This window comes from Acinonyx jubatus, chromosome B1, assembly GCF_027475565.1.
Source record: "Acinonyx jubatus isolate Ajub_Pintada_27869175 chromosome B1, VMU_Ajub_asm_v1.0, whole genome shotgun sequence".
Lineage (NCBI taxonomy): Eukaryota > Metazoa > Chordata > Mammalia > Carnivora > Felidae > Acinonyx > Acinonyx jubatus.
The window spans coordinates 171702393-171728421 of NC_069382.1; the positions used below are offsets into that span (position 1 = coordinate 171702393).

The 26029-nt window shown below is 37.9% G+C and overlaps 1 protein-coding gene across 2 annotated transcripts in view; it reads right to left on the bottom strand.

Annotated features, from left to right (window-relative positions):
• DTHD1 (death domain containing 1) overlaps nucleotides 1-12819 on the bottom strand; it is a 73582-nt gene extending 60763 nt beyond the window's left edge. The window contains exons 1-4 of one of the 2 annotated variants that reach the window (XM_027053330.2): nucleotides 12397-12819; nucleotides 9316-9931; nucleotides 5224-5551; nucleotides 2244-2423 (exon numbers count right to left, since the gene is read on the bottom strand). In XM_027053330.2, the coding sequence (XP_026909131.1) occupies nucleotides 2244-2423; nucleotides 5224-5551; nucleotides 9316-9931; nucleotides 12397-12667 (1395 nt within the window). In that variant the 5' untranslated portion in view covers nucleotides 12668-12819. Of the gene's footprint in view, nucleotides 1-2243; nucleotides 2424-5223; nucleotides 5552-9315; nucleotides 10808-12396 lie in introns of those variants that run through there. The other variant, XM_053217469.1, reaches the window with a different exon arrangement.
• Nucleotides 12820-26029: the final 13210 nt, after the last annotated feature.

Below are 26029 nucleotides of genomic sequence, written 5' to 3' on the forward strand. Positions count from 1 at the left end.
AAATGACCTAGAAAACAAAATAGACATTTTACGTAATTTCTAATTAGAACTGTTGTTAGATCAACAAGAAACTAGAAACTAGAAAAAGAAGACTATATTTGTTTCCTCTCATACAAGAGTGGCTAATAAAAATAGCTAGCATAATTCTAAAATTTCAAAGTTTATGGAAAATACTTATGAATACATAGTTCATAATATGGGTTTTTCCCCTATTTTTTCTTCTCCGTTAACCACTTACAATAACTGAGAGAAACAGGAGAACATGAGGGGAGAGTCTAGACTGGAAGAACAGAAAATATTGAGAAAGTGTATCTTCTAAAATGTGCACTGATGCTCTATCATATCTTGTGTATACTTTGCAAACGGTGTTTGTATATATTAAATCCTCATTCCCGAAAAGGGATGTTTTATAATTAAATATAACCAAATATTCATAATCATAAATATTTAAATTGGTTAGCCTCTTTTTTTGCCATCCTCTCAGATGCAAATTTTGAATCATATGAATGTCCCAAATTCTGGCATCAATTCTATCATAGATACTCAACATATGTTTTTGTTAATAAATATCAAGACACACACACACACACACACACACACAGAGCTAAGAAAGCTTTCAAATAAAGCAGGGGTGTACTTTGGAATGAGATTCATTACGCTCCAAATCCTCACTTTATCACTGATAAAACTGTACGTTAGGTCATTAAAAATATAAGAAGAGCACCTGGGTGGCTCAGTCGGTTAAGCGTCCAGCTCTTCCTTTTGGCTCAGGTCATGATCTCACAGTTCGTGAGTTGAAGCCCTACATTGGGCTCTGTGCTGAACATGAAGCCTGCATGGGATTCCATATTTCCCTCTCTCTCTGCCCTATCCCTTTCATGCTTTTTCTCTCTCAATAAACAAACAAACAAACAAACAAACATTAAAAAAAAAAACCTGGACCACTTTCTTACACCATACACAAAAATAAACTCAAAATGGATGAAAGAGCTAAATGTAACACAGGAAGCCATCAAAATCCTACAGGAGAAAACAGGCAACAACCTCAGCCACAGCAACTTCTTAGTAGACATGTCTCCAGAGGCAAGGGAAACTAGAAACAAAAATAAACTATTGGGACCTCATCAAAATAAAAAGCTTCTGCACAGCAAAGGAAACAATCTACAAAACTAAAAGGCAACTGACAGAATGGGAGAAGATATTTGCAAATGACATATCAAATAAAGGGTTACTACCCAAAATCTATAGAGAATTTATCAAACTCAACACCCAAAAAAATAAATAATCCAGTGAAGAAATGGGCAAAAACATGAACAGACAATTTTTGAAAGAAGACATCCAGATGACTAATAAACACATGAAAAGATGCTCAACATCACTCAATATCAGGGAAATACAAACCAAAACCACAATGAGATGCCACCTCAGACCTGTCAGAATGGCTAAAATTAACAACTCAGGCAACAACAGATGTTGATTAGGATGTGGAGAAAGGGAAAAACTTTTGCACTGATGGTGGGAATGCAAACTGGTGCAGCCACTCTGGAAAACAGTATAGAGTTTCCCCCAAAAATTAAAAATAGAACTACCCTATAACCCAGCACTTAAACTAGTAGGTATTTATCCAAAGGATACAAAAATGCTGATTTGAAGGGGCACATTCATATATATATACATATGTATATGTGTATATATGTATATATATGTGAATATTACTTGGCAAACAAAAAGAATGAAATATTGCCATTTGCAACAGCATGAATGGAACCAGAGTGTATTATGCTAAGCAACATAAGTCAGTCAGAGAAAGATAAATATCATATGATTTCACCATGTGGAATTTTATAAACAAAACAGATGAGCATAGGGGAAGGGAAGAAAAAATAAGATAAAAAGAGAGGGAGGAAAACCATAAGAGACTCTTAAATATAGAGAACAAATTGAAGGTTGCTGGAGGGGTATTGAGTAGGACAATGGGATAAATGGGTAATGGGCATTAAGGAGGGCATTTGTTAGGATGAGCCCTGGGTGTTATATTTAAGTGATGAATCACTAAATTCTATTGTTGAAATAAATTAATAAATAAAATTTAAATAAAAGACAAAAAGGATAAAAAAGAAAAATATAAGAGAAGAATTCATTTACTGTTATATTAAATAGTGGCATCTTCTTTATCCTTTTGGGACTATGTTTGATGACCCACAAAATCTATGAGAAGAAACTTACCAGCTTTTAGCATTTACCTTTAATTGTACCAGTACTGATGAGCCAAAAACTCCTGGAGGGTAATTTAAGGACACTCGGGAATCCATGCTTGGCTTAAGAGTATGGCCTTTCTTTGTTACTGTGAAGGACTCTTTCTTTAGACAAGACACAACAGAAAAGATACCCAACTTGTACACTTTGACTTCAGCACAGATCCCCTGTATGGATTGAGGACATGAAAGGACATTAATGCGGCACTGTTCAGGGAGTATCTGCTGTACATACTCTGCTGTGAAAAAAAAAAAAAGAAAGAAAGAAAAAAGAAAAAAAGTCTATCTGCTGTCCCTGTAATCTCTCACAATTGAGAAAGATTTCATTAACACCAAAGGGTTGGTCATTTCATGAGATGAGGTGGAAGTCGATATTAGTTTCTCAAATTTGGACTACGTGATAGAAAAGAGAGAAATAAATATATTTTTAAATTTAAATCCCCCCCCAAGATGTATAGTGAATGAACAGTCCCATTTAGTGTTTTCATAAATATTAACTATTTTTGGAATCCTATGTTCCTTTACCAGAATAAACTTTAAATATTGGCCTTTAGGGGCACCTGGTTGGCTCATTTGGTTAAGCATCCAACTCTTGGTTTCAGCTCACGTTATTTCATGGCTGGTGAGTTTGAGCCCCCCACTGGGCTCTGCGCTGGCAGCCCAGAGCCTGCTTGGTATTCTCTCTCTCTCTCTCTCTGCCCCTCCCCTGTGCTCTCTCTCTCTCTCTCTCTCTCTCTCTCAAAATAAAGAAATAGACTTAAAAAAATTAATAGATATTGGCCTTTATCCAGAAAATTCAACACTGTTTTAGGAAATTCCAAATTTCATTATTTGGGTAGTTTATGCAAACACTAAAGCACCTGTACCGTCAGGAAATTCTTCCTTCTGACAGCTCACAATCTCTTAGCAAAGTCATTTTTTCTATTCTTCCCCTTCATGCAGTGGGAACAAAAAAAAAAAACTGGAAAGAGACATTTGTGTTTATTTTTTATATACTGACATTTACATTTGTAATGCATATATGCAGTCACATATTGAAGCTTTTTTTATCATACAAAAGGGAACTGAGCACATGAAGGAAAGCAAAATGATCTATTCGTGTAACCACCAAAACTTAAAATGAGGAGGAAGGCTCTATTGGTCTATTGGTAATTTGGTCTATTCATGTGTCCCCCCAGTCCGGCTCCACCCCAGCATGAGTGGATAATATGCAGACACACACACATAAGCAAACATTTCAGGGACACTCACAACGGAAAATAATCTATCGTTTAAAAACTGAGGAAGACATTTCACAATATCACGTCACAAAACTGTCATCGGGAAACTTCAGGACAAGATGAGTGGTCTTCATTGGATGAAGGGAAATGGTGAGAAGTAAGAAAGAAAAGTCTTCCCAGAGCTGGTGGTGGTGGCTGTGCATTTTCTGCACATTTGGCAGATGCTGGGAACCAGAAGTGTTTTTAAGCATGGGAGTTGCCATGAACAGAAGTCTGATGATGGTTTGTTTATCTGACTCTAGAATTAGCATTCTTAAATGTTGGATGAACCACATAAAATTTTGGAAGGACTCCAGAGTTTAAAATTTTTGAGCTAAGAATGGGGATAACTACCCTTGGAAAATTATAAAAAGCATATGCTTTTGTATTTTTAGTAGAGGACGGACCTCTTATTTTGTTTTCCTTTTTGCTTTGATTATCCATTTACTAAACATCTTGCCTGCCCATTTTGTGAAAGTCACATGTACTATCAACAGTTTTTGCTTTTATAATGTCAGTCACGTAGACTGGTCAAGATGAAAAAGCCACAATCAAGGGCAATGCTGATCAGACTATTATACATGCAGTCTTCCTAGACTAAATATAAAATGTATCAGGGACATGAATTGGAATAAATAATTAGAACAAGCTTAGCTTTCATATTCTACTGTATAACCTTGTTTGTAACTCAGAAAAGTCCCAAATCAGAAAAAGAAGAGATGTATTATAAAGAATTTCTTGTTTTGTGGAATTTTTAAACGTTGATTCCTTGCCCTTGTCTTCAAATAATGATGACTTACTTAAAGCTAAGAAGAAAAATATTTTGTTTAATGGTAAATTCTGTGGCCCACAGAAAAATCTTTAACCTTAGTTCCCGTCAACTTTACGCTAATTTAACAATTGTTATATTCTGTCTTCAAAACAAGAATTTGTGACAGTAGAGAAGTTCAGAGTTATTACAATAAAGTCTAATTTATTAACTCCTAACACATGTTTATAGGCTACTTTTATCTTAAGTGCATTTACTCATTTGATCTCTATGACCCTATCAGGTAGACACTATTATTGTGCTCATTTTCAGATAAAGAAATAGAGTCTTGGCAAGGTTACATAATTTACCCACTCTAACACAGCAAGAAAGTATGGGACCCCTTCTGCAAACCCAGCCAGTCTTCCTCCACAACCCACATCCTAACTACCACATATACTGTCTTCTGTGTATAAACAAAACACAATTTATAGACTTAATAACTATCGCCAGGCACGCGCGCACACACACACACAATTGTTCATTTTTTTAAACATATTTTCCCAACTCATGAATGATGAAAATAAAACTAGTATTATCTGGGGATACCAATCTTCTTAAATTTAGACAGAGGTCCATCACATTAGAAATGTTAGTCTAATGCTAGTCTAGGGCATGAAGCTGAGTAAGCCATGATTTTGGTATTGTTTTCCAGGTGAAAATACATTTGCTGGGTCCTAGACACAAGTTCTTCATTCCTAAGTTTGGTCAATAACTTCTGCTCTTTGATCTTTATAGACAGCAAAAAATAAATAAAAATTGTGAATTCACTGGTGTTAACCTAATCAGCCTTTCCACTTATTACACAATCTATCTATATCTATACACAATCTGGTAGCCTGACTAATATTAAGTAGAGGAGTCAAACAGCAAATGTAGATATAGCCAATGGTTTACCAACCTTGTAACTTCTTCTCATTCCTTCCAGTGAATTTGGAGTTAGGTAACTTGATCCAAGGTTTACGTCAGACACTTTCACCATGATGTCTCTGTAATTTCCCCTGTAACGTGCAGTAAATGGAATTGCAATGCATATTGGAAATGGAATTTCCTTTTCCATATCTGAGCACTCAACAGTGATGACATTACTGACCAACTCTTCATTATCACTCACTACTAAAGAACTCATGCTATTACTAATCCGGCATTCTAGATGCTGGAGAACATTTGATGGTGCTGTAATATAACAAGACACTTGGGGGCTGGTATCACTCAGTATATCAAAATACCTGCAGGGAAAAAAAAAGACATAATTTTTGCAATTATTTAGTTTGTGTACTGTATAGCTAAATGCATAAGAGCACAAGCTCGAGAGTCACGTTGTTTTGGTGTGGATCCCAATTCTTCCACTTAGTAACTCTGTAACCTTTGGCAAGATACTCCACCTCTCTGTGCCTCAGTTTATTCAACTGTAAGACAATTCAACTCAGTTTATTCTCAGACTGTCTCATAAGAAGGCTGTGAGAATTAAATAAACTAGCGTATGTTAAGTAACTCGAAAGCTATGCCTGACATAGTTGGTATTGTATATTACATATATTAGCTATTGTTACTATTGACATTACCACTATTATTTAGGTGGTTGATTTTTCAGTTTTGTTCACTTTACGAAATGAATCTGAAGACTGCTAATGCTTTTTGATAAACCAAGAACTTATACCTGAATCATTTACTAAATTTAAGGGAAGGAGACAAATGTATATATATAATACATATCTGGTATTGGAATTATCCAAACACATTACATCAAATGATGATGCTTATTATGTTTTTGCGAAACACTGAGAAAGGTACAAAAATACTGTGAATTTATGATTAATCAAGGTAATTAGAAGCAGAATATTTACAATCCTCAAAGAATCAATACAAACACTTATTCTGACCATTTGTTATACTCTTGCTTATTATAACTATCACTTTTGCCAAAGATTTTAGAGTCTTAAACATTTAAATTCAGATTTGAGATCGGTCAGTCCCTTACTATTTGCTTGACCTTAAATATCAATAATTATTTTTTAAATGTTTATTTATTTTGAGGGCCAGAGGGAGAGACAGAGAAAGAATCCCAAGTGGGTTCTGCATTGACAGCACAGATATGGCTATGGTGCTTGAACCCAGAAACTGAGATGTGGGCTGAGCCAAAACCAAGAGTCTGATGCTTAACCAACTGAGCCACTCAGGTGCCCCAAATACCAATAATAATTATTAAAATAGCTAATATGTCAGCTCTCTCTATGGACCAGATTTTAGGCTACACATTGTTTCTTTTTTTATTTCAAGATTTTATTATTTTTCAATAATATTTACACTCAACATGGGGCTTGAACTCACAACCCGAGATCAAGAGTTGCATGTTTTACCTGCTGAGCCAGCCAGGGGTCCCCACGTTGTTTCATTTAATCCTTACACTAGGGTGTCAGGCAGGTACTACTGTCATCACCTTTCACAGGTAAGGAAACTGAGGCTTAGAAAATTTCATGTGTTGAAAATCACACCAATGGCAAGCTACAGAACCAATACAAGAATCCATCTGTCTTTAGTACAAATGCCCACATGTTCTAACATGATATTCTCAAATCACTCCAAAGCACTGGCTTCTTTGTCCATTACAAACTGAAACTAATGCCTAATTCACAATGGTGTGAACATGGAATGAGATAAAATATTTAAACTTCTCATAATAAGGGGTTAGCATAAAATATGTGCTCGGTAAATGTTAGATCTCTACATTAAAATTACCAGCTGTAGTTTCTCCTCTTCTGGTTACTTCACATTTCTCATCAGTGAAATGACTGAAATGTTGGCAATGTGAAAATATATAAGACGATCAGTGTAAAATGCAGCATTCATACCCAGCTCTAGAATAATAAGGTTTTAACCATTTTTCAATTATTAGTAGATTGGATTTAATAGTGTCCTTTAACAAAGATATCAAAAAACAAAACAAAACAAAACAAAACATGTTGAAATTGTAGGGAGGGTCATTTATATTGATACTTCCGAACCTGTAAATTTAGAAAGAAAATTACCCAGTACATTGGTCTGTTTTAATATTCTCTGATGACAGTAATAATGGTACTTCAGAAAATGAGAGAAAATTTTGGAATTGTTTAATAGAGAATACAGTGACTCAGCCTTGTATAACTTCAAAAATGGTTCTCTTCTGTGCCCTGGAAATGATCTGCATACACTCTTCTAAAAGACAGACAGAGGAAATGAGTGAAGAGACCTATAAATGCTTCCATTTCCTCTAGGCTTAATCAAATAGATCTAGTCCAGCAGCTAAAATAATCAGATTGGTTTATTTTAGTCTTGTTTCCCTTTGAGTCTATACATACTAGGACAACAGTAGAAGAGATAGGTTTCTTACAGAAAACTATCCAGCAAGGAATCACAACAGATTCCCAGCAAGATTTTGTTCATGACATACATATTTTAAGTGATCTGATGGCGTTCTAGCCTGAGGGATTTAAAGGAGTCATCATCTTTATAAATATGCAAGCCAAGCACAATTGGTTTGGATGCTATGAAGAGGAAATCACTAACCAGGGAACACCTAGGGAGGTGTTAGAGGGAGTGGTTCAGCAGTGACTCATTAGTTGATGCTTTGAGTCATTTCTGAATATAAGAATGTGAAGTGTTAATATTTTTCTCCAGTAAAGTGGGTAACTGCATATTAACTAACATAATAGTTGTTTTGCAGGGGCAGTAGTTCTTTGAAACTATGGGGGTCTTTCATGCATTGAATGCACTGCTATGACATCTACAAAATTCATTAGATTCTCAGCCATGTAGAGACCTCACTGCTAACCTAACTCAATCTGTTCATTTTACTGATGAGATAGGTAAGGTCAAAGTAGCAAAATGAGTTGCTTGAGGTCGTTGACTCAGTTGTGGTGCTGTCCTGGAAACGGTATTGTACACCTGAAAACAACACCACACGTCATGGCAGAGAGGGGTTAAATGAAGTTTGGAAGCGTGTGGGAGGTAGAGAAAGTGAGGGTTGTTGAGAGTGAGATTGATTATATACTAACATGAAGGCCAGCGTGAGCAGCTACAAAGCGACGCGGTGCTAGGCCCTTTACGTGATTTTCCCATTTGACCTTACCAAATAATCCCAGCAAGTATATATAGTTTCTACAAAGCAGAAAATAGGGCTAAGAGATGAAGCAAGCTGCCCAGGGTTAACAGAACTATTATGTAATAAAACAGGATATAAAATGTTAAGTCTTTCTGATTCCCAAAGCAATGATTGTTTTCATTCTTCTCCATTGCCTTGCAAGGATGTGATATTTACTAGAAAACTATGGCTTGTGAATATTTTATTTTATTTGGACAAATAGGGATTATTATTCCCTTGTATAGGGGAGATAATTCCTGAAGTATATCAGTCAATTTCCACTTTTATTCTTTCACATGTCATGGGCTCTTTGGGAATCTGGTAAAAGTTTTGAACCATCTTCAAAGAGATAAAATAGGTATGAAAATACACACTTAGTTTTAAAAACTGCTTAAAGCTTACCATGCCCCCTGGAGACTACAGATACAGGTTAAGAATTTATGATAATTCATAAATAAAATAAATGTGAGGATTTATTTGAGGATATAACTAAAACAAATCTGAGGCTAGAAAATGTGTTTCCGGTATATGAACTCTCTGTAATCTCCTAGTTTCTTTTTATTATAATTGAAAGAGTAGTGATTTAGAATACCATTCAGGTTGTGGACGATTGTTCATTTAAACTGCTTCCATATATAGTCAATTCCTCTCCCTCTAGAGAAACATTGAGTGTTTGTTTCCTAAAACTATAAAAAAAAATTAGTAATAGCTGCCATATAAATTTTGCTAAGAGTAATTTAAGCTGAATTATTGATTTGTAATATTTTTGGGGGAATGTAAAATTCTAGTCATGTATAAATACTATGTATAATCACTATAGAAACACATATCACTAGGCATTGTATAAGCACCACTCACATTACATTTACTTACTCCTTTTCCATTATGGTATTCTTTTGCTTTAGACTCTCTGAATCATTGGAAAGGAGACTATTCAGATATCTGCTGGAGATATCACATGTTATTGAGGATGTGGTAATCTCTTCTCTTTGGTTCTCTGAGGTCTCTTGTATTTCTCTTTCTGTTGCCTGGATTATGTCATGCGTCTCTTCCCTGTTGCCATTTACGTTCTCAACAGTCATGTGTTCTGTTTGTTTATCATCTTCATTTTCTACATTATCTGGGAACATTTTGTTCTCTGTTTCCTCTTGCTCTGTTATATCTTCATTCAATGATGTATTGTTTTCTTTTTCCACTAAGTCTGAATTCATATGTGCTTTATTTTTTTTTAACTGGACCTGGTTCGTATAATGACTTTGCTCTCCATTTGTGGAAGAAACAGTAGCTGTTTCTATGACATTCTGTTCCCCTCTTGCAGCAATGTCTGCTTCTTTGATATCGTGAATGGTGGACATTGTCTGCAGTGGGGTACATTCATCATGCATGCCGCATAAATTACACATCTCCTTTTCTTCTTTCTTTAGAAGTGTAGCAGTGCTCCCCAAATATTCATTTATGTTCATGAGGCAGTCGATGAAAGTAGTTATTTCTACACACACACACACACACACACAGATACATAAAAAGAATAAAATACAAAGCTGAAACAAATTATATTTCTCCACTGAGGTATGGCAAGATAACCTTACAAGCCCACCAAGACCCTTACCAGTCATTTAAGCCGATCTCCCTCCTGAAGGAGAAGTCATTTGTACAACTGTCATTCGTGTAACATGTCTAGGAATTGGGGACAAATTGTTTTTTACTGTAGTGGCAAAGAGTAAGTCTAATACCTTCTGCGCATGAAAATACTTTGAGTATTTGCAGGCGGATACCATGATCTCCCCTACACAGCCACAAAACTATTCAACTGAACTCAACATTTCCCTCAATCATTCCTTGATGATTTAGTATGACTTTGAGACTTGTTCCTTCTCCTTTTAAGGTACTATATTGTTTATCAGTGATCCACTTAAAGTATTTCCCTGAAATTCAGCAAAACACTTCAGAGGAGACTTGAGTAGCAGGCATACCATAGCTACATTATTTTTACTGGTGTAGAAACTATACTTTTTTAGGTACTTTTCTGGCTGCTATGAGAATTAAATTAAGTTGATACTAGTCTTCCTGCTGAGCTTGTGATCATTTACAGTTTTCTAATCAGCCTTCCAAAGAATAGCTTTAATTGTGCAGCTTCTGATTCTCTGATTAGAACTTGCATTAGCTACTCAAGGACTACTAAACCAAGTCAAACCTCTTCATGCTAATGAAGATCCTCGTGATCTTATTTGAAATAATATTTTACTCCATCCCCATGTCCTACCATTCTCTTCTTTGTTCATCCCTCCTCTGAGGTCATAGCTCATAGCTCAGGTCATTTGATCACTTCTTGCAGGCTTAGCAATTCTCCAGTCTTTAGAATTCAATTCTGAACTCAGGAATGTGTAATTTAGGGTCCCATACATAGGTCCGTATTTTAAGAATCATCATTAAATCATCCTTTTACAAGTCTAGGTTTATCTTTGGGCTCCAATTCTCACAACTTGTGTTTTTGTCTTGTACCCAAGACCACCTTTATTTTGATCTCCTATTCTGGTAGCTGTGACCTTATCATTTTCCATGAATAAGCTTTTGTCTTGATATGTTGCCTAAGACAATATTCAACTCGCTCCAGAGACTAGAGCCCTAGGTATGAGCTCCAGCTGCCATTGTCTGGATCATGCTGCCTCTGGGCAGATTTCCCCAATGCCTACCATCTGCCTTCTAGATAATTTCTTAACATTATCTGCCCTGGATGCCTGATTGATGAGACCTGCCCACTTACCTTAACACTATATTATTTAGAGTTCGATTTCATGATACCACCCATCTTCTTATCTAGAGTAACTGTTGTCTGAGATCATATTCATCAGATACAATATTCTTCCTGTCATACTTCTCAGCACCCATAATTGGGACTATTCCCAAGAACCTGCTCCCCTCTCAGTGTGTGTGTAAGGGAGTGTCCAATTCTACAACCCAGCCCACCCCAGTCTTTCTACTGTTTTTATAATTAATGGATTCAAGCTCAAATAATTCTACAAATAGAACTTCATCATATTCCAATATAGAAAAACTGCTTGTTCTGTCTCAAAACAGGAATATTTTTCTGCTTAAAAATTTTTTTCTTACTGTTTATTTTTGAGAGAGAGAGAGAGAGAGAGAGAGAGAGAGAGAGAGCATGAGTGGGGGAGGGACAGAGAGAGAGGGAGACACAGAATCCAAAATAGGCTCCACACTCTGAGCTGTCAGCACAGAGCCCAACATGGGGCTCAACCTTCAGACCATGAGATCATGACCTGAGCCGAAGTTGGTTGCTTAACCAACTGAGCTACCCAGGTACGCCAATTTTCCTACTCTTAATTGTGGATCCTGCTAATAATACCCTTGCCTGGAATGCTTTTTCAAGATTCCTAATTTCCAGCTGCATGAATCCAATTCATTCCTTAAGATTCAGCTTATTTATTTTTTAAAAAAAGATTTTTTTAATGTTTATTTCTGAGACAGAGAGAGACAGAGCATGAGTGGGGGAGGGACAGAGAGAGAAGGAGACACAGAATCTGAAGCAGGCTTCAGGCTCTGAGCTGCCAGCACAGAGCCCAACGCGGGGCTCGAACTCACAAACTGTGATATCATGACCTGAGCCGAAGTCAGTCGCTCAACCGACTGAGCCACCCAGGCACCCCACTTAAGCTTCAGCTTAAAATACAACATTTGATCTAGCAAAATTCCCAATTTCCCATTCTAAAAATGGAATCATTCTTGCTTCTGAACTCTTAATGTACTTTCTTTCTATTTCTCGAATGGAACTAGTTTTGATATCTCTTGCACTATTGTGCATTTGTCTTACCTTATTTCCCCGAATAGTCCCTTATGGACAAGACTATCTTAGCCTTCTTCGCATGCTCCTTCGTGCCTCTGAAAGTGACTACTCAATCAACATTTCTTAGAGAAAGAATAAAAAGAAATACTTGCCTTGTTTCCAGATACACTGATTCTCCTTGTCAAGCAATACATACAGCTGCTGGCAGGTAGAGCGCAGAGTCCCTGCAGTGTGCTCCAAGAGTTGGTGAAGGGCCCCACTGAGCTCTTGCCCCAGAAAGACCACTGTGGCTATCCAAGTGGCCCCGCCAGCCCCTTCACAATGGCTATCTCCCAGGAGGGCCTGTTTTAGCATCAGATTTTGTCTCCAAATCTGCTTCAATATTTGGCCTAGTTTACCTGAGCCCATGTCTTCTGAATCCATTTATGCTCCAAGAGTGGAACGCTTCTTTTCTGCCAGCAAAGCCTTGAAGGTTTAGCGAATTCAAACTTGGCAATGGAACTTCTCATAAAATCTAGGAGATGATCCAAGTCAGCTAGCCAAGCACTTTCTCGCAACATAATAGTTTATTCAGCTTCTTGTTGACCAGTGAAAAGTTACTAGGTGACCAAAGGAGGGGCGTTCCCACACCCTGGTTGCCATTGTGTACAGAGTAGATTAATCACAGGGATAGAGCTAGCTCACACAATCCCACTCTCCATGGAAGTTTTACACATTCAATACGTATATGAGAAGCCCTATGTGCCTTTCAAGTTTTGAGGCAACAAAATATAGATTCCATGGTGGGATGACAACTTTATTAATCAAAGGTAAACTGTTTAACCGTATTGTCAATAAGATTCCTATGTGATAATTAAAAATATTTATGAATGAAATAATATGATGTTTGAATTGTTGCAAAACAATCAGGAAGTGTTGGAGTGGTATTGAGATGAGTTAAGATGGGCTGCTACTTAATTGTTGAAGCTGGATGTGGTTACAGGGAGGGTCTTTACGATTTTCTCTAATTAGCATATATTTATAATTCTTTTATAATAAAGAGCTTTAAAAACAGAATCCTCTGCTAGAGTACATCTATTACCATTGGTTAGGTAAGTCAAATTAGTACCTTTTTATACAGCAAGCCTGCAGTGGGATTGAGACAGGTGCCTGGCCACTTTCCTCTGTGATAATTTCTCTCTAATTAGATAAAATGCCCCTTCACTAAAATAAAGCAAACGTGAAGAGTGGCTCTCTCTGAACTAGCAAGGACTCTTCACCATGTGTAATTAAAATTCACATACAACAGTTTCTCACCACTACTGATGTTTCAGGTAGCACATTATATATGAGGCCATTGCAATACAGGACTTGATACAAGAGAACCTGGGGGGGGTGCCAAGGAATCCCCCCTCCCCCCACTTCCTCCTCTCCAATCCCCCTCCCCTGATTAGAGAGAACATAGCACCTGGAGAGGGCAGTGCATTCCAGATTCATATTCTTTCAGAGATACTGGGATGAAGTGAAAGCTTTCCAAAGGGAGGACCAGACTGCTTCTACCCAAGCCATCACATTTTCTCATTTGACACTGCGATTCTTAGAGCCACACTCATGATGCCTGGATGACAAGATAGGGAAAGAAAACCCAGTGAATAAAGAATAAAGAATGAACCACAGGCCTCATTACTGCCCACGCTGCCTGTGGTTTGAAGAGTCTTCAGGAAAAGAAAGGGAACGGCATGAAACATGATGGCAGGGTGGCCGTGAGAGGAGGGCCTCTGTGAACCTCGGTTCACTGAAAAGGTGATTTCTTTTTGAGATATTAGTTCGTATATCATGGGCCACTTTGTTTTAATATTTTTCACCATCTTCTCAATACTAAACGCTTTCTGCTTCAATTTTCTTTTCTTTTCTTTACTTTTTTCCCTTTAACTCCTGAAATATGTTTGTAATCCTCAGTAATAGTGTATATAATGGCTTTCAGTCAATGCCAATTCTGAAAACTTTCTATAGCATTTTCTGTGGGCTGGGCTTAAGGGCTAGGCAAGAGGGCCTTTTTGGACTTGGGAGAGAGGTTGACACCTAGCAGATTATGAAAATCCAACTCAGACTTTGTGAGAGATAGAGCAGACATATACATAAAAAGGTCATGCAAGCTTTGAGGAGTAAAAAAGTAAGTCCATCTAGAGGCCTGGGAGGTTTTGGATTAAGAGCTATAGGATGGTCTGGATTTGAGCAGGCTAGAAGATAGAGAAAAGGAACATTCTAGGGTAGGAAATAATCACAGGATCAAAGGCATGGAGGCACGGAATGACCCAGTGCAATCAAACATGGGAAAGCCTGGCTTTACAGGAAGATTCAAAAACAAGTTGGAGGAAGTGATGTAAGAAGTATCTAATAACTGAGGAGAGTCGGGAGAAGAAGTTGGAATTTTGTTTGGCAGGCAAAAGAGAGAAATTAAGTATTTTTAAACTAAGTTAAAAATATGACCAAAGTTGTGCTGCAGACAGTTTAGATGGCAGAGACCCAGGAGGCAGAAGGCTTGAGGGCCCATATTAGAGCAGCAACAGTACAGGCAAGGAAGGAGATGTCTTGAGAAGGGGGTTGAAATCAAGTGACTAGAACTCACTAAGTCATTAGAGGAAGAGAATCAAAAGCATTGAAAATCCATTCATTGATTTAAGAAATATTTATTGGCCATTGGTGGAATCACTGTGCTTGGAGAGAGCATGAGACTAAAACGTTTTAGTTGAGATGAGCAAATAAATGACAGAACAAATGAATGAACTAAGGAATTTAGGAAGAACGTTAGAATAGGTGAGTAGATAATTTGATTAATTTTGGATTTGCTGAGTTTGAGATAGCTTAGGACAGTTCTTTGAAATGTACTATAAATTAAAAACAAAGAATAATATTGGCATATTTGAATGTCATCAGCAAATAGGTGATGGACGAGTCCCTGGAAGTAGAAGAAATCAATGGAGATTTATACTATGCACGTTTTAATTGTTGAATAAAACTGATAGTGAAATGCTGAATATTGGACCAATACACCGATACATTTTTTTTCCTTCTAGATAGGTGGTAAATTTCTTTCTCGGGGCAGGGGGGATTAAAAAAATCACCCAAAAACATTTCTCTTCAGCCTCATTGACATTTGCTATCCTCAAGTCCAAACTTGTTCTCTGACTTCCCAAGTACATGTAATATTTGCAAAGTCAGACCTACCACTGGCCATTGCTACATTTACTTGTTAAAACAAGCATCTGCATGTTCCTGCATCTTGTTTCCAGTTAATTGAAGTCACTAACCATGGAAAGAACTGACATTTGCAATCAAGATTTGTGACATCCACAGACACTAGCTCCTAACATTTCTCTTGGTGGGTTGAACATTTGATTGGCATCTTCACTGTGGCTACTAGCTCTTATCACTACTAAGACTCTCTTTTACTTTCTTTACCGAGAATCTTTGCTTCCACTGACATTAAAGCAACTAGCAGGCAGCCTTCAATTCCTATGCAACATTGTATGGTTGAAAAACAACAGTTCTCCTTAACATGAAAAGCATCACGGTGAGTAGAGATGAAATTCAAGTGAAGTTGATGGTCACTTGTGTACTACAGGAGAGAGAAACTTCTGCAATGGACTGAACAACCTGTTGATACTAGTCAGGAGGTGAGGACAACATAGTTTGAAGTGTGATAAAGTATGCTACTTTCCATGGAAATTAGAGTGAGCCAGGGTTGATAAGTCAGATGTAAGCAAAGGGGTTACATAGGCATAAGGTACTATGAGTCACTGTTACAAGTCCTGTTATCTGATTTTGTTATTTTCTTTGAGTGCCTGTAGCTGGCTCCATCAGAGATTTGGGTACAGTGAGCACAGACTAAATTTGCCCCATTCGAAAACTCTTGTTGAATTTCTGTTCATCTTTTATCTGATTAGGACAAGCTCATACAACTGAATGATGTGTGGAAGGAAAAAGGAAAATTAGTTGTTTTGTTTTTGTTTCCCCCAATTCTTTGTTACAGAATTCCCAGTGTGCTTATCAATTTTTAAAAGTATTTAGAGAATAAGTAGTAAAATTCGAAGCTTAGGCTCCTGGTTAAACAATGTAGGTTAGATATATATTCTATCTCTGCTTCTCCCAAAATGCCACTGAAGAGGGTAAGAGAATGTATAATCCCTAAAGGACAGAGAGAATGGGTGATACTGTGACAGGCAAGAGATGTCAACAAACTTTGGGAACATCAAAAGCAGCTGGACTAAGTAAAGGACTTAACAGGCAAAGAGAGCATGTATAGGGGCGAAAATAGGCCAGTTCATGCCACGCAATCTCAGAAGGTACCAGGAATTAGAGACATCTAGTACCTCTGACAGTGAGAGTGAAGGGGGGAGCATAAGCCAGTTTTTACTGGAACTCAGTTTGGGGAGCAGTTAGATTCCTAAATCCCCTCCTCTGTTCCAAATAGCCAGATAAGTCTCTCTCCCACACAGCAGAAGCTAGAGACTTTCTCTATGAAGAAACTGCAGCAGGAAGGTAGGAGGCCTGGACTTCGCCAAGAACTGGAAGGAAGTGCTATGATGGCATGGGTTAAGAGAAATCTGACAATGTTAAATAGTGAGGTCCCACGCGACCGTGACCGTTCTGCTCAGTTCCAAGAACAGGGGCCTGTAGGCATAACCTCTCAGGCAGAAGATTAGAAGTTTCCTCTCTAGAGTAATTGAACATCCAAAGAGAAAAATCTATTAATAGTGAAACTTTTGGTGCTCCTCCCCACCCCCCATCCCTGACCCCATGCCCCATCAACAGTGAAGGACCCAGTCTGTCATAAACCCCATCTAAAGCATAAGAAGTTACTGAAAGTTTCTCCTAATGCCTCACTTTTAAGAATGGAGTAAGAGTGCTGTTTCGAAGGGACACAGGCACCCCCATGTTTATAGCAGCACTATCAACAATAGCCAAAGATGGAAAGAGCCCAAGTGTCCATTGATGGATGAATGGATAAAGAAGATGTGGTATACACACACACACACACACACACACACACACACACACACACACACACACACACACAATGGAGTATTACTCTGCAATCAAAAAGAATGAAATCATGCCATTTGCAACTACGTGGATGGAACTGGAGGGTATTATGCTAAGTGAAATTAGTCAGAGAAAGACAAAAATCATATGACTTCACTCATATGAGGACTTTAAGAGACAAAACAGATGAACACAAGGGAAGGGAAACAAAAATAATATAAAAACAGGGAGAGGGACAAAACAGAAGAGACTCATAAATATGGAAAACAAACTGAGGGTTACTGGAGGGGTTGTGGGAAGGGGGATGGGCTAAATGGGTAAGGGGTACTAAGGAATCTACTCCTGAAATCATTATTGCACTATATGCTAATTTGGATGCAAATTAAAAAAAAAAAGAATGGAGTAATAGACAAGTGAGTCAGGCATTTGAAAAAGCCTCTGTTATGACATTAGACACTGAAGCAAACATGAATAAAAAATTTGAGAAAATAGAGCTAACATAGGGAAGAGGAGAAAATATCAAATAAATCTATAATTAGCATCCTTAGAGTCTAGGATTAGAGAACATAATGCATCTACAAAACAAAACAAAAAGATTTTCTAAAAAAAGCAACATTTGGACAAGGGGAAAGAACTCACAGAAATTAAAATAGGATAACAAACAGAAATTTTTCAAACTGGTATACGGGTAGAAATAAATAGTTGAGGAAATTGCCCAGAAGATCAAACAAAAAGACAAAGAGACAAGAGGGAAAAAAGGAGGTTAAGGTCATTCATATAGGTGGTCCAAATAATAAGTCTTTTCCCTGGAGAGAAAAGACTGAAGGAAATAAATTATCAAAGAAATAATACAAGACAGTTTCCCAGAACTGGAGAACTTCATATTCTGGATTGAAAGGGCAATACATGCAAACAATACATGCAAAAAAAAAAAAACCAATACATGCAAAATACATGCAAAAAAAAAAAAGGTGGTATAGCTAGTCATGTCATAATGAATATTCAAAACACCAAGGACAAAGATCCTAATAGCCTCCGAAGAAGGAAAAAGGCTCACGTTTAAATCAAAAGGCACTGAATTTCTCAACAGCAACATGAAGACCTAGAAAATAACAGATTTGTGACTTTAATATTCAGAGGAAAACCTCTTTGTAATTTAGAATTCTGTTTCCCCCAAACTATCATGCAAGTGTGCAGTGACACGAAAAAGAAATGGTAATTATTGTGATGGGATGGAAGGATTGGCTAACGCTATGGTGAAAATCATGTAGCCATATTGTGATATTGCGATTTATAATGAGAAATGTATGTTAGGATTTAGACCCCATTTCTTGACAGGAGCTACTAAAACTTTTGGAATTTCCTAAGCAGTGAGAGCAATAGGGTGGCCATTGTTATATTAATGAAGTGGCTATAGGATAGCCCTTTGGAGGAGGGCTGGTTGTCAGGGGTTGAACCAGGAGACTGGAGGGTTGCAAGTTTCAGTCCCACCCTCATAATCCTACTATCAGAGAGGCTAGAAGGGCTGGAGTTTAAATCAATCACCACTGGCCAATGATTTCATCAATTATGCCTACATAACGAAGCCTCCTATCAATTATATTTTAATAAAACTGGAAAAAAATAAGAAAATATTTTTTAAAGTGTTCAGGGGGGCAGGGTGGGCATTTTCAGGTATGCACATATCGAAAAATTTGCTTCCTGTATACACTTTCTGGGGAAGTTACTAGGGGTTGTGTCCATCAAAAACAGCAGAGTGAACAGGCAGAAAACGGCTTGGGAAATAGAAAAGCCAGCAAAGAGAGGAACAAATTAAATGCTTAAAAGGAAGTCGCAATGTTACAGCAATGTGATAGGCTTCAAGAGCTCCTAGTCCAAGGGAGCCTGGCTGGATCTGTTGGTGTAGCATACAACTCTCAATCTTGGGGTTATAAGTTCGGGCCCCATGTTGAGTGTAGAGTTAATTAAAAAAAAAAATAGCTCCAGGGTCCTTCAGTCATCTGAGCGTTCAGGAGGGCTGTCTACAAGAGGAAAATGGAACCAAAGAACTATCTGATGTTTTAACCATTCAAAGAAAAGTTTTGCAATTCTACTGGAAAATTTAGGGGAAGAATTATTGGTAACTGAGCAAATCAAATCAAATAAGACAATTAATAAAATTAAATTCTAAAGGAAAGGATATATAATCATAGTATTCTGTACAGTACTGCTCTGGATAATATTTTCATAGCCATAAAAACAAAAATAACTATAATTACTTTTAAGTAATACTGGTGATATCAGCACATACCAGGATGGCGACAGGAGGCATGTATGTAGAGAATGAGTATAAATGGGATAGATAAGAGACCAAAAGGCTTCTTTCTTTTATTTTTTTACAATTTTTTTAACGTTTATTTTATTTTTTGAGAGACAGAGCACAAGCGGGGGAGGGGCAGGGAGAGAGGGAATCAGAAGCAGACTCCAGGCTCTGAGCTGTCAGCACAGAGCATGATGCGGGGCTCGAACTCATGGACTGTGAGATCATGCCCTGAGCAGAAGTCAGAGGCCCAACTGACTGAGCCACCTAGGTGCCCCCCAAAAAGCTTATTTCTACAGCAGGAAGTCAAATATTTAAAAATAAATCAAAACTTTAAGAATAAGAGGAAACTAGTACTTAAGAATCTGGAGGTAAGTTCCAGAAGAAACTGCTAAAAAATTGAATGTGATGTGGGAGAGAGGAAAGCCACTCCTGACCCACAGGGGCTAGTCCAGGGCTATCTGCTGGGCCGTAGTGTTGCTAGGGACCCGCCTGACATTCACTGCTAGGCTCTGGTGTTCTCCTGTTGAACATAAAACATTTCACAGAACATCAATATCATACAAGGACACTCTGTGACTATAATGAATCAAGACACAATGAAGACCACTTTATAATCATGTCTAAACACAGACAAGATATGAGCACTGACCTAGCCACAAAATACCCAACATGTCCCTATTTCAGCTCATGTGGCTGAGGCTGCTTCTTACCAACTAAGCTTTAGTATTTCTCTGGTCTTCCATCCCTATAGAGAAGATTTAGTGGAATATCCAATCATAGAATTGTTCCCATTTCTTTTTTTTCATTATTTATTTGTTTGTTTATTTATTTATTTATTTATTTATTTATTTATTTATATTTGAAACAGAGAAAGTGTGCACAAGCGGGGGTGGGGCAGAGAGAGAGGGAGACACAGAATCGGAAGCAGGCTCCAGGCTCTAAGCTTTCAGTGCAGTCTTATGAGGGCTCAAACCCATAAACTGTGAGATCATGACCGGAACTGAGATCAGATGCTTAACGGACTGAGCCACCCAGGTGCCCTGCATTGTTCCCATGTCTAAACAAATTCTTATGCAGAGCAAGAAATTCCCCCCAAACCCAATCCTATAAGTCTCTTTAACTTAGATACCCCACGGCTCCCTGTGATGTGAGTTCTCCGTTGCTGAAATGAGTAATTAACTCTATCTATTCGATGATAGGTGCGTTCTGGTGGCCTTTGACTGTAGATCATTGACAGATACTTGGGTATTTCAGGTGGGAGGTGGGAAAGGAGCAAGTGCTGTTGCTTTTCTTTAAAGTTGTTGTCATGTTATCGATTCTTAAGAACGATATACATATCGGGGCGTTTGGGTGGCTCAATTGGTTAAGTGTCTGACTCTTCATTTCAGTTCGGGTCATGATCTCATAGTTCCTAAAATTGAGCCCAGCGTTGGGAGTCTGCTTGGGATTCTCTCTCTTCCTCGCTCTCTGCCCCTCCCCCGCTCATGTGCTAGCAGACACACACACATGCTCTCTCTTGCTCCCCCCCCCTCAAAATAAATAAATAAACTTAAAATAAAGAACTATATACATGTATTACTTTGGTATAAATGAAATATATATATTAAAAAAGAACTAAGGCCAAATGTTGCATTCACTACGAGGTCCTTTGGTGATGATACTAAAGTTGCATAACATATTCACATCAAGTGAGTTACTGCAAAACAACAAACACATATTCTAATTGACTTTATAAAGAGTATATTTTGACATTCAAATATGCTTGGAATACAGTGGCAGGTGTTCAAGAATGAACTTAAATTAAAAGTAGTCAGTTGAGCTTGGCATGATCTTCAAACAGAGGTGGAATAATTACCACCTGGTAATGACCCAGTATCAACTACTTTATCTGGAGCACAGAGCTCTAGATACAGCAGAAGATAAACAAATGTTTGATGATTAAGACGATGATGAAATGTAATAAACCGTCCACGCATTCTTCTTTTTTTAAAAAATCATACTATTCTTCTTTAAAAATTCCGTAATAATGTCAAATACTTGCTTAGGGTTCACTTTCCCAATTAACTCATCAAAATCACAAACACCTTATTTTTCACACAGGTTTTAAAAATTAGGCTCCAAATAAAGGCCACATAGACAACTAACTCTGTTATTGACTTTCATATGAATTTAAACAACTGAAAAACTCATTAAAAAGTATGCCAATAAAAATGGTGACAGAGCAATTTAATTATAGATTTGAAACTTATCTTTCATTTGTGCCATTTTTATGTGTTGATGAGAAGTAGAAGTAAAAGAGTTGATTTAATTTTTTAATGTTTATTTATTTTTGAGGGGGAGACAAAGTATGAGCTGGGGAGGGGCAGAGAGAGAGGGAAACACAGAATCCAAAGGAGGCTCCAGGATCTGAGCTGTCAACACAGAGCCCCACATGGGGCTCGAACTCACTAACCGTGAGGCCATGACCTGATCCAAAGCCAGACGCTTAAACAACTGAGCCACCCAGGAGCCCTAAAAGAGTTGATTTAAACTAAGTCACCAGATTTGTAAAGCTACAGAGCTACAGCAGACATGTAACAGATAGTCACATTCCTTTATAAGTAAATTCTCTATCTTTACCATTCAATTGCAGTAATAACTGAATTTGAGATGTCTTGTCATACCTGGGAGTTTAATACTTAAAGTCTTTGTTGCCAAGTTCTATGGTCACTTTACATAAAGAAAGAAAATGGTCTGTTCAGGGTGTCAGGGACTGTATTCGAACTGAAAAGTAATTAAGGGCATTCCATTATTTGGTTAGCAAAAGTTCCTTTTTTAATAGCATTAATGGCCTCTGAAATTAATACCAGTGTTTGGACTACAGCTTTGCAACACTTCCCTGTTGAGTCACTGATGTGTTTGTCAAGATTATGACTCTTTATACAGTCATGGGCCTATGACATGAAACCAATGAAGCAAAATTTTGTGAAATAAAAACTGGATAGTTTCCTCTCTGCCAAAGTTTTAGGAGACAGTTTCAAATGAGGGTGTGCCAGATGCATTGCTACTGTGTACTTCATGGTATCCTAGTATTTAGAACGTGTTTGTATAGCTTCCTCATGACTTGACTTCTTCCAGGGTGTGATTAAAGTTTGGAAGGTAGTTCTGGCAAAGAGAAAGAAGAAATAACGAAGGAAAAGTCTAGAAAGGAGAAAAAGGAAGAGTCTGATATAAACTACATATTTCTCCAAGTTTGCTTCCAGTTTCCCTCCTTTCCTGTGGACAATCATAACATAATGTGCCAATGGAAAATGACTGTGGTGTCCTAGATCTCAGCTCCACAAAGTGACCTTTCACCTATACTCTATGATATCTCTGAGAGACCTATTCCTAGTCATGTCTTACAAGGACTCATGTCTTTGAAAGTGGAATTGACACCTTGTTCCTCACACTGAAAAAATAAATTTTCAAGAAACAAATTCTTCAGCATGAGCCACACCCTCAGTATCATGGAAACTCGTTTTTAAAGTGAGGACAGGATACTGAGGGATGTGTGATGTGCTGCTTTTCAGAAATACTACGACTCTTCCAGTTGGATGTGGATGGGCTAAGACTACCTCAGGACACCACAGTATTGTCATTGCCAGGAGAACAATAATATTACACACGTTCAATCCTCAAGTATCTTTGCTGCTCAGAAATAAAATCCACTATATAAATAGAAAGTACTAAGCTCCTCAGCACCACAACTTTCTCCCCTCTTTGACCGTTGTTATCTTGACGCATTGATCGGATGCATTCAGCTGCTGTCTTCAGTTTATGTCCTTCCACTACAGATACTAACCATGTCCAATATCGGAAAAGAAAATGTCATCAATCTTTTCCTTTTGTGTCACTTTCCTCCTTATTGTTCTGATCTCCAGGTTCTGGGTCACTCTAAGATCTCAGTGAATGCCAATAGGTGGGAGGAAGACAGCCATAACCGGCCCTCGGCAAGCATTTGTATTATGAAATTATCACAGGCATCTCCTTTCTGGAATGGCGTCCCACCTACCTCTCCCTTTCAGCGTACCTTCCCTGTTCTTTCTCTCTTGCTGCCTTGAATCAACTGCCAAAAATCACTTGGATAAACGCATTTGCACTAGAGTCTCGACAGGTCTGTGAGTTTCCTCACCAGCATTACCTAATTTTTTTTTTTTTTTGTATGGATCTGCAATAGTACCTCTCAGCCTCTGCATTAGGTCTGCACATCAAGAACTTTTTTTTTCTGTCATTTTGAGCACTGTTAGCAATGCATGATTTTTCTACTGTTTTATTTCTTAATTCAGAATTAAGCTATACAATTTTAAGGGAACTTTATTTAACTTTAAAATACTAAGGGGGTGCCTGGGTGGCTCAGTAGGTTAAGCGCCGACTGGATTTCGGCTCAGGTCATGATCTTGCGGTTTTGTGTGTTCAAGACGCACGCCGGGCCCTGTGCTACCAGCGTGGAGCCTGCTTGGGATTCTCTGTCTCCCTCTCCCTCTCCCTCTCTTCTCCTCCCCCACTTGCACTGTCTTTGTCTCTCTCAGAATAAGCTTTAAAAAAGTTTTTAAATACTAAGAACCAGAGTAAATTAATTTCTGGGATACCTGGGTGGCTCAGTCAGTTAAATGTCTGACTCTTGATTTTAGCTCAGGTCATGGTCTCATGGTTTGTGGCACCCCTCTGAGCCTCTGCTGTCAGCACAGAACCTACTTGGGATTTTCTCTCTCCATCTCTTTCTGCCCCTCCCCCGCTCATGCGCTTGCTCTCTCTCAAAATAAATAAGTGAATAAACAAACAAACAAACGTTTTTTAAAAAGGAGTAAATTAATTTCTGTTCTCCTGAGGACTCATTTTTCGTTAGGACAGGACACCAGCGATCCAAGATCGTGCCACCTTGTAAAGATGCTTTTACAATTATTGATAGACCCAGATAACAGCTCCACTGTAATCCCAGGTTCCCATATTGAATTAAATCTGCTTTGGGTTATTTAGGTCACATACTGCATAAACGCCCTCTCTGTGTCATTTCTCTGTAAATAGTGAGTGTGCTTCGGTTTTCTCTATAATATACATTTATTTTTGGACCTCATTAAACAGGTTAAGGAAATTTAAATAGGTCTAGCCAGTAGACAGAAGCTAAGGCTGAAGTTAGAAGTACTCTCTGTGGTATTATCTAACACCAAGATGAGGGGCGTTTTTAACTCTGGCTGCTACTTACAAAGAAACTAAGAGCATTATTTGAAAATCAGGTCTGAAAATCAGGCCTACGCTTTTTAAAATATGCTATTATTGCTTAAGCAATATTAGTGTTGTTTTAAACGCAATAGATAGTGATTGCTATAAGCCATCCTTGTCGGGTGGGGGTGGGAGTGAGAAAATTGTAGTTTAAATAGTACAGTTCAATTTGTCTTCATACTCCTTTTGCTGCAAATACATTGTCGTAATCCCACCTTAATCTTAAAACAAATTTTTTTAATGTTTTATTTTATTTTTGAGACAGAGTATGAGTCGGCGGGGGGCAGGGTGAGGGGGCCAAGAGAGAGAGGGAAGGAGACACAGAATCCAAAGCAGGCTCCAGGCTCTGAGCTGTCAGCACTGAGCTGGACGTGAGGCTCCAACTGAGATCATGACCTGAGCTGAAGTCAGACGCTTAACTGACTGAGCCACCCAGGCGTCCCCATCCTCTTTAATCTTAAGCTGGTTTGTAATTTTCTAAAGTCTAAGATCATTCCTGGAAAAAAAAAAAAAAACTAGGTGGTTAGGCATTAATTATTTAACTGCATTTTAGTAAAGGTGCCATATGAATTCATTTGATTTTACAGGAGGGCGTAGTAAGTCAATGCCTCTGTATGGGAAGCTTCCTTATGTTCTGAAAGAGTTAACCCCTCTGTGCCTCATTTATGTCCTAAGAGGGACTGATAATACCAGGAGAAATATATCAGTATGTTCAACACTAGAGGACGTTTCTTATTTCAGAAGTGCAAGAGAAATAATGTATTCATCCACGGGAAGAGCAGACTCCTCTGTTTGGGTACTTTTGAAAACCACAATTTTATTAATTAAATCTTCAAAAGTTTAACGATAGCTTAGAATGGTAAAAAGGAGCAATTTCTAAAGAACTGACAATTACTAATTCAATTACTGGAAATGCAAGGAACCTTCAGCTTTACCCTGTGGGATAAGTTATAAGATTTTAAATATACATTTTCAATATATTCAAAGTATGCTCATTAAGAAATTCTATGTTTTTAAAAAGCACCAGACTCCCAAATATTTTATTGTACTTTATTTGTTCTCACCTCAGCAACATGCTCAAAGCTTAATACCTGAAAAACAACCTCAACATTCTTAAGAACCCAGAAAGTAGAGCACTTCAAGGAAAGATAGCACGGAACATGTTAGGAACTAGAAAAAAAAAACAAACACAAAGAACAAGGAAATACTTTCAATAT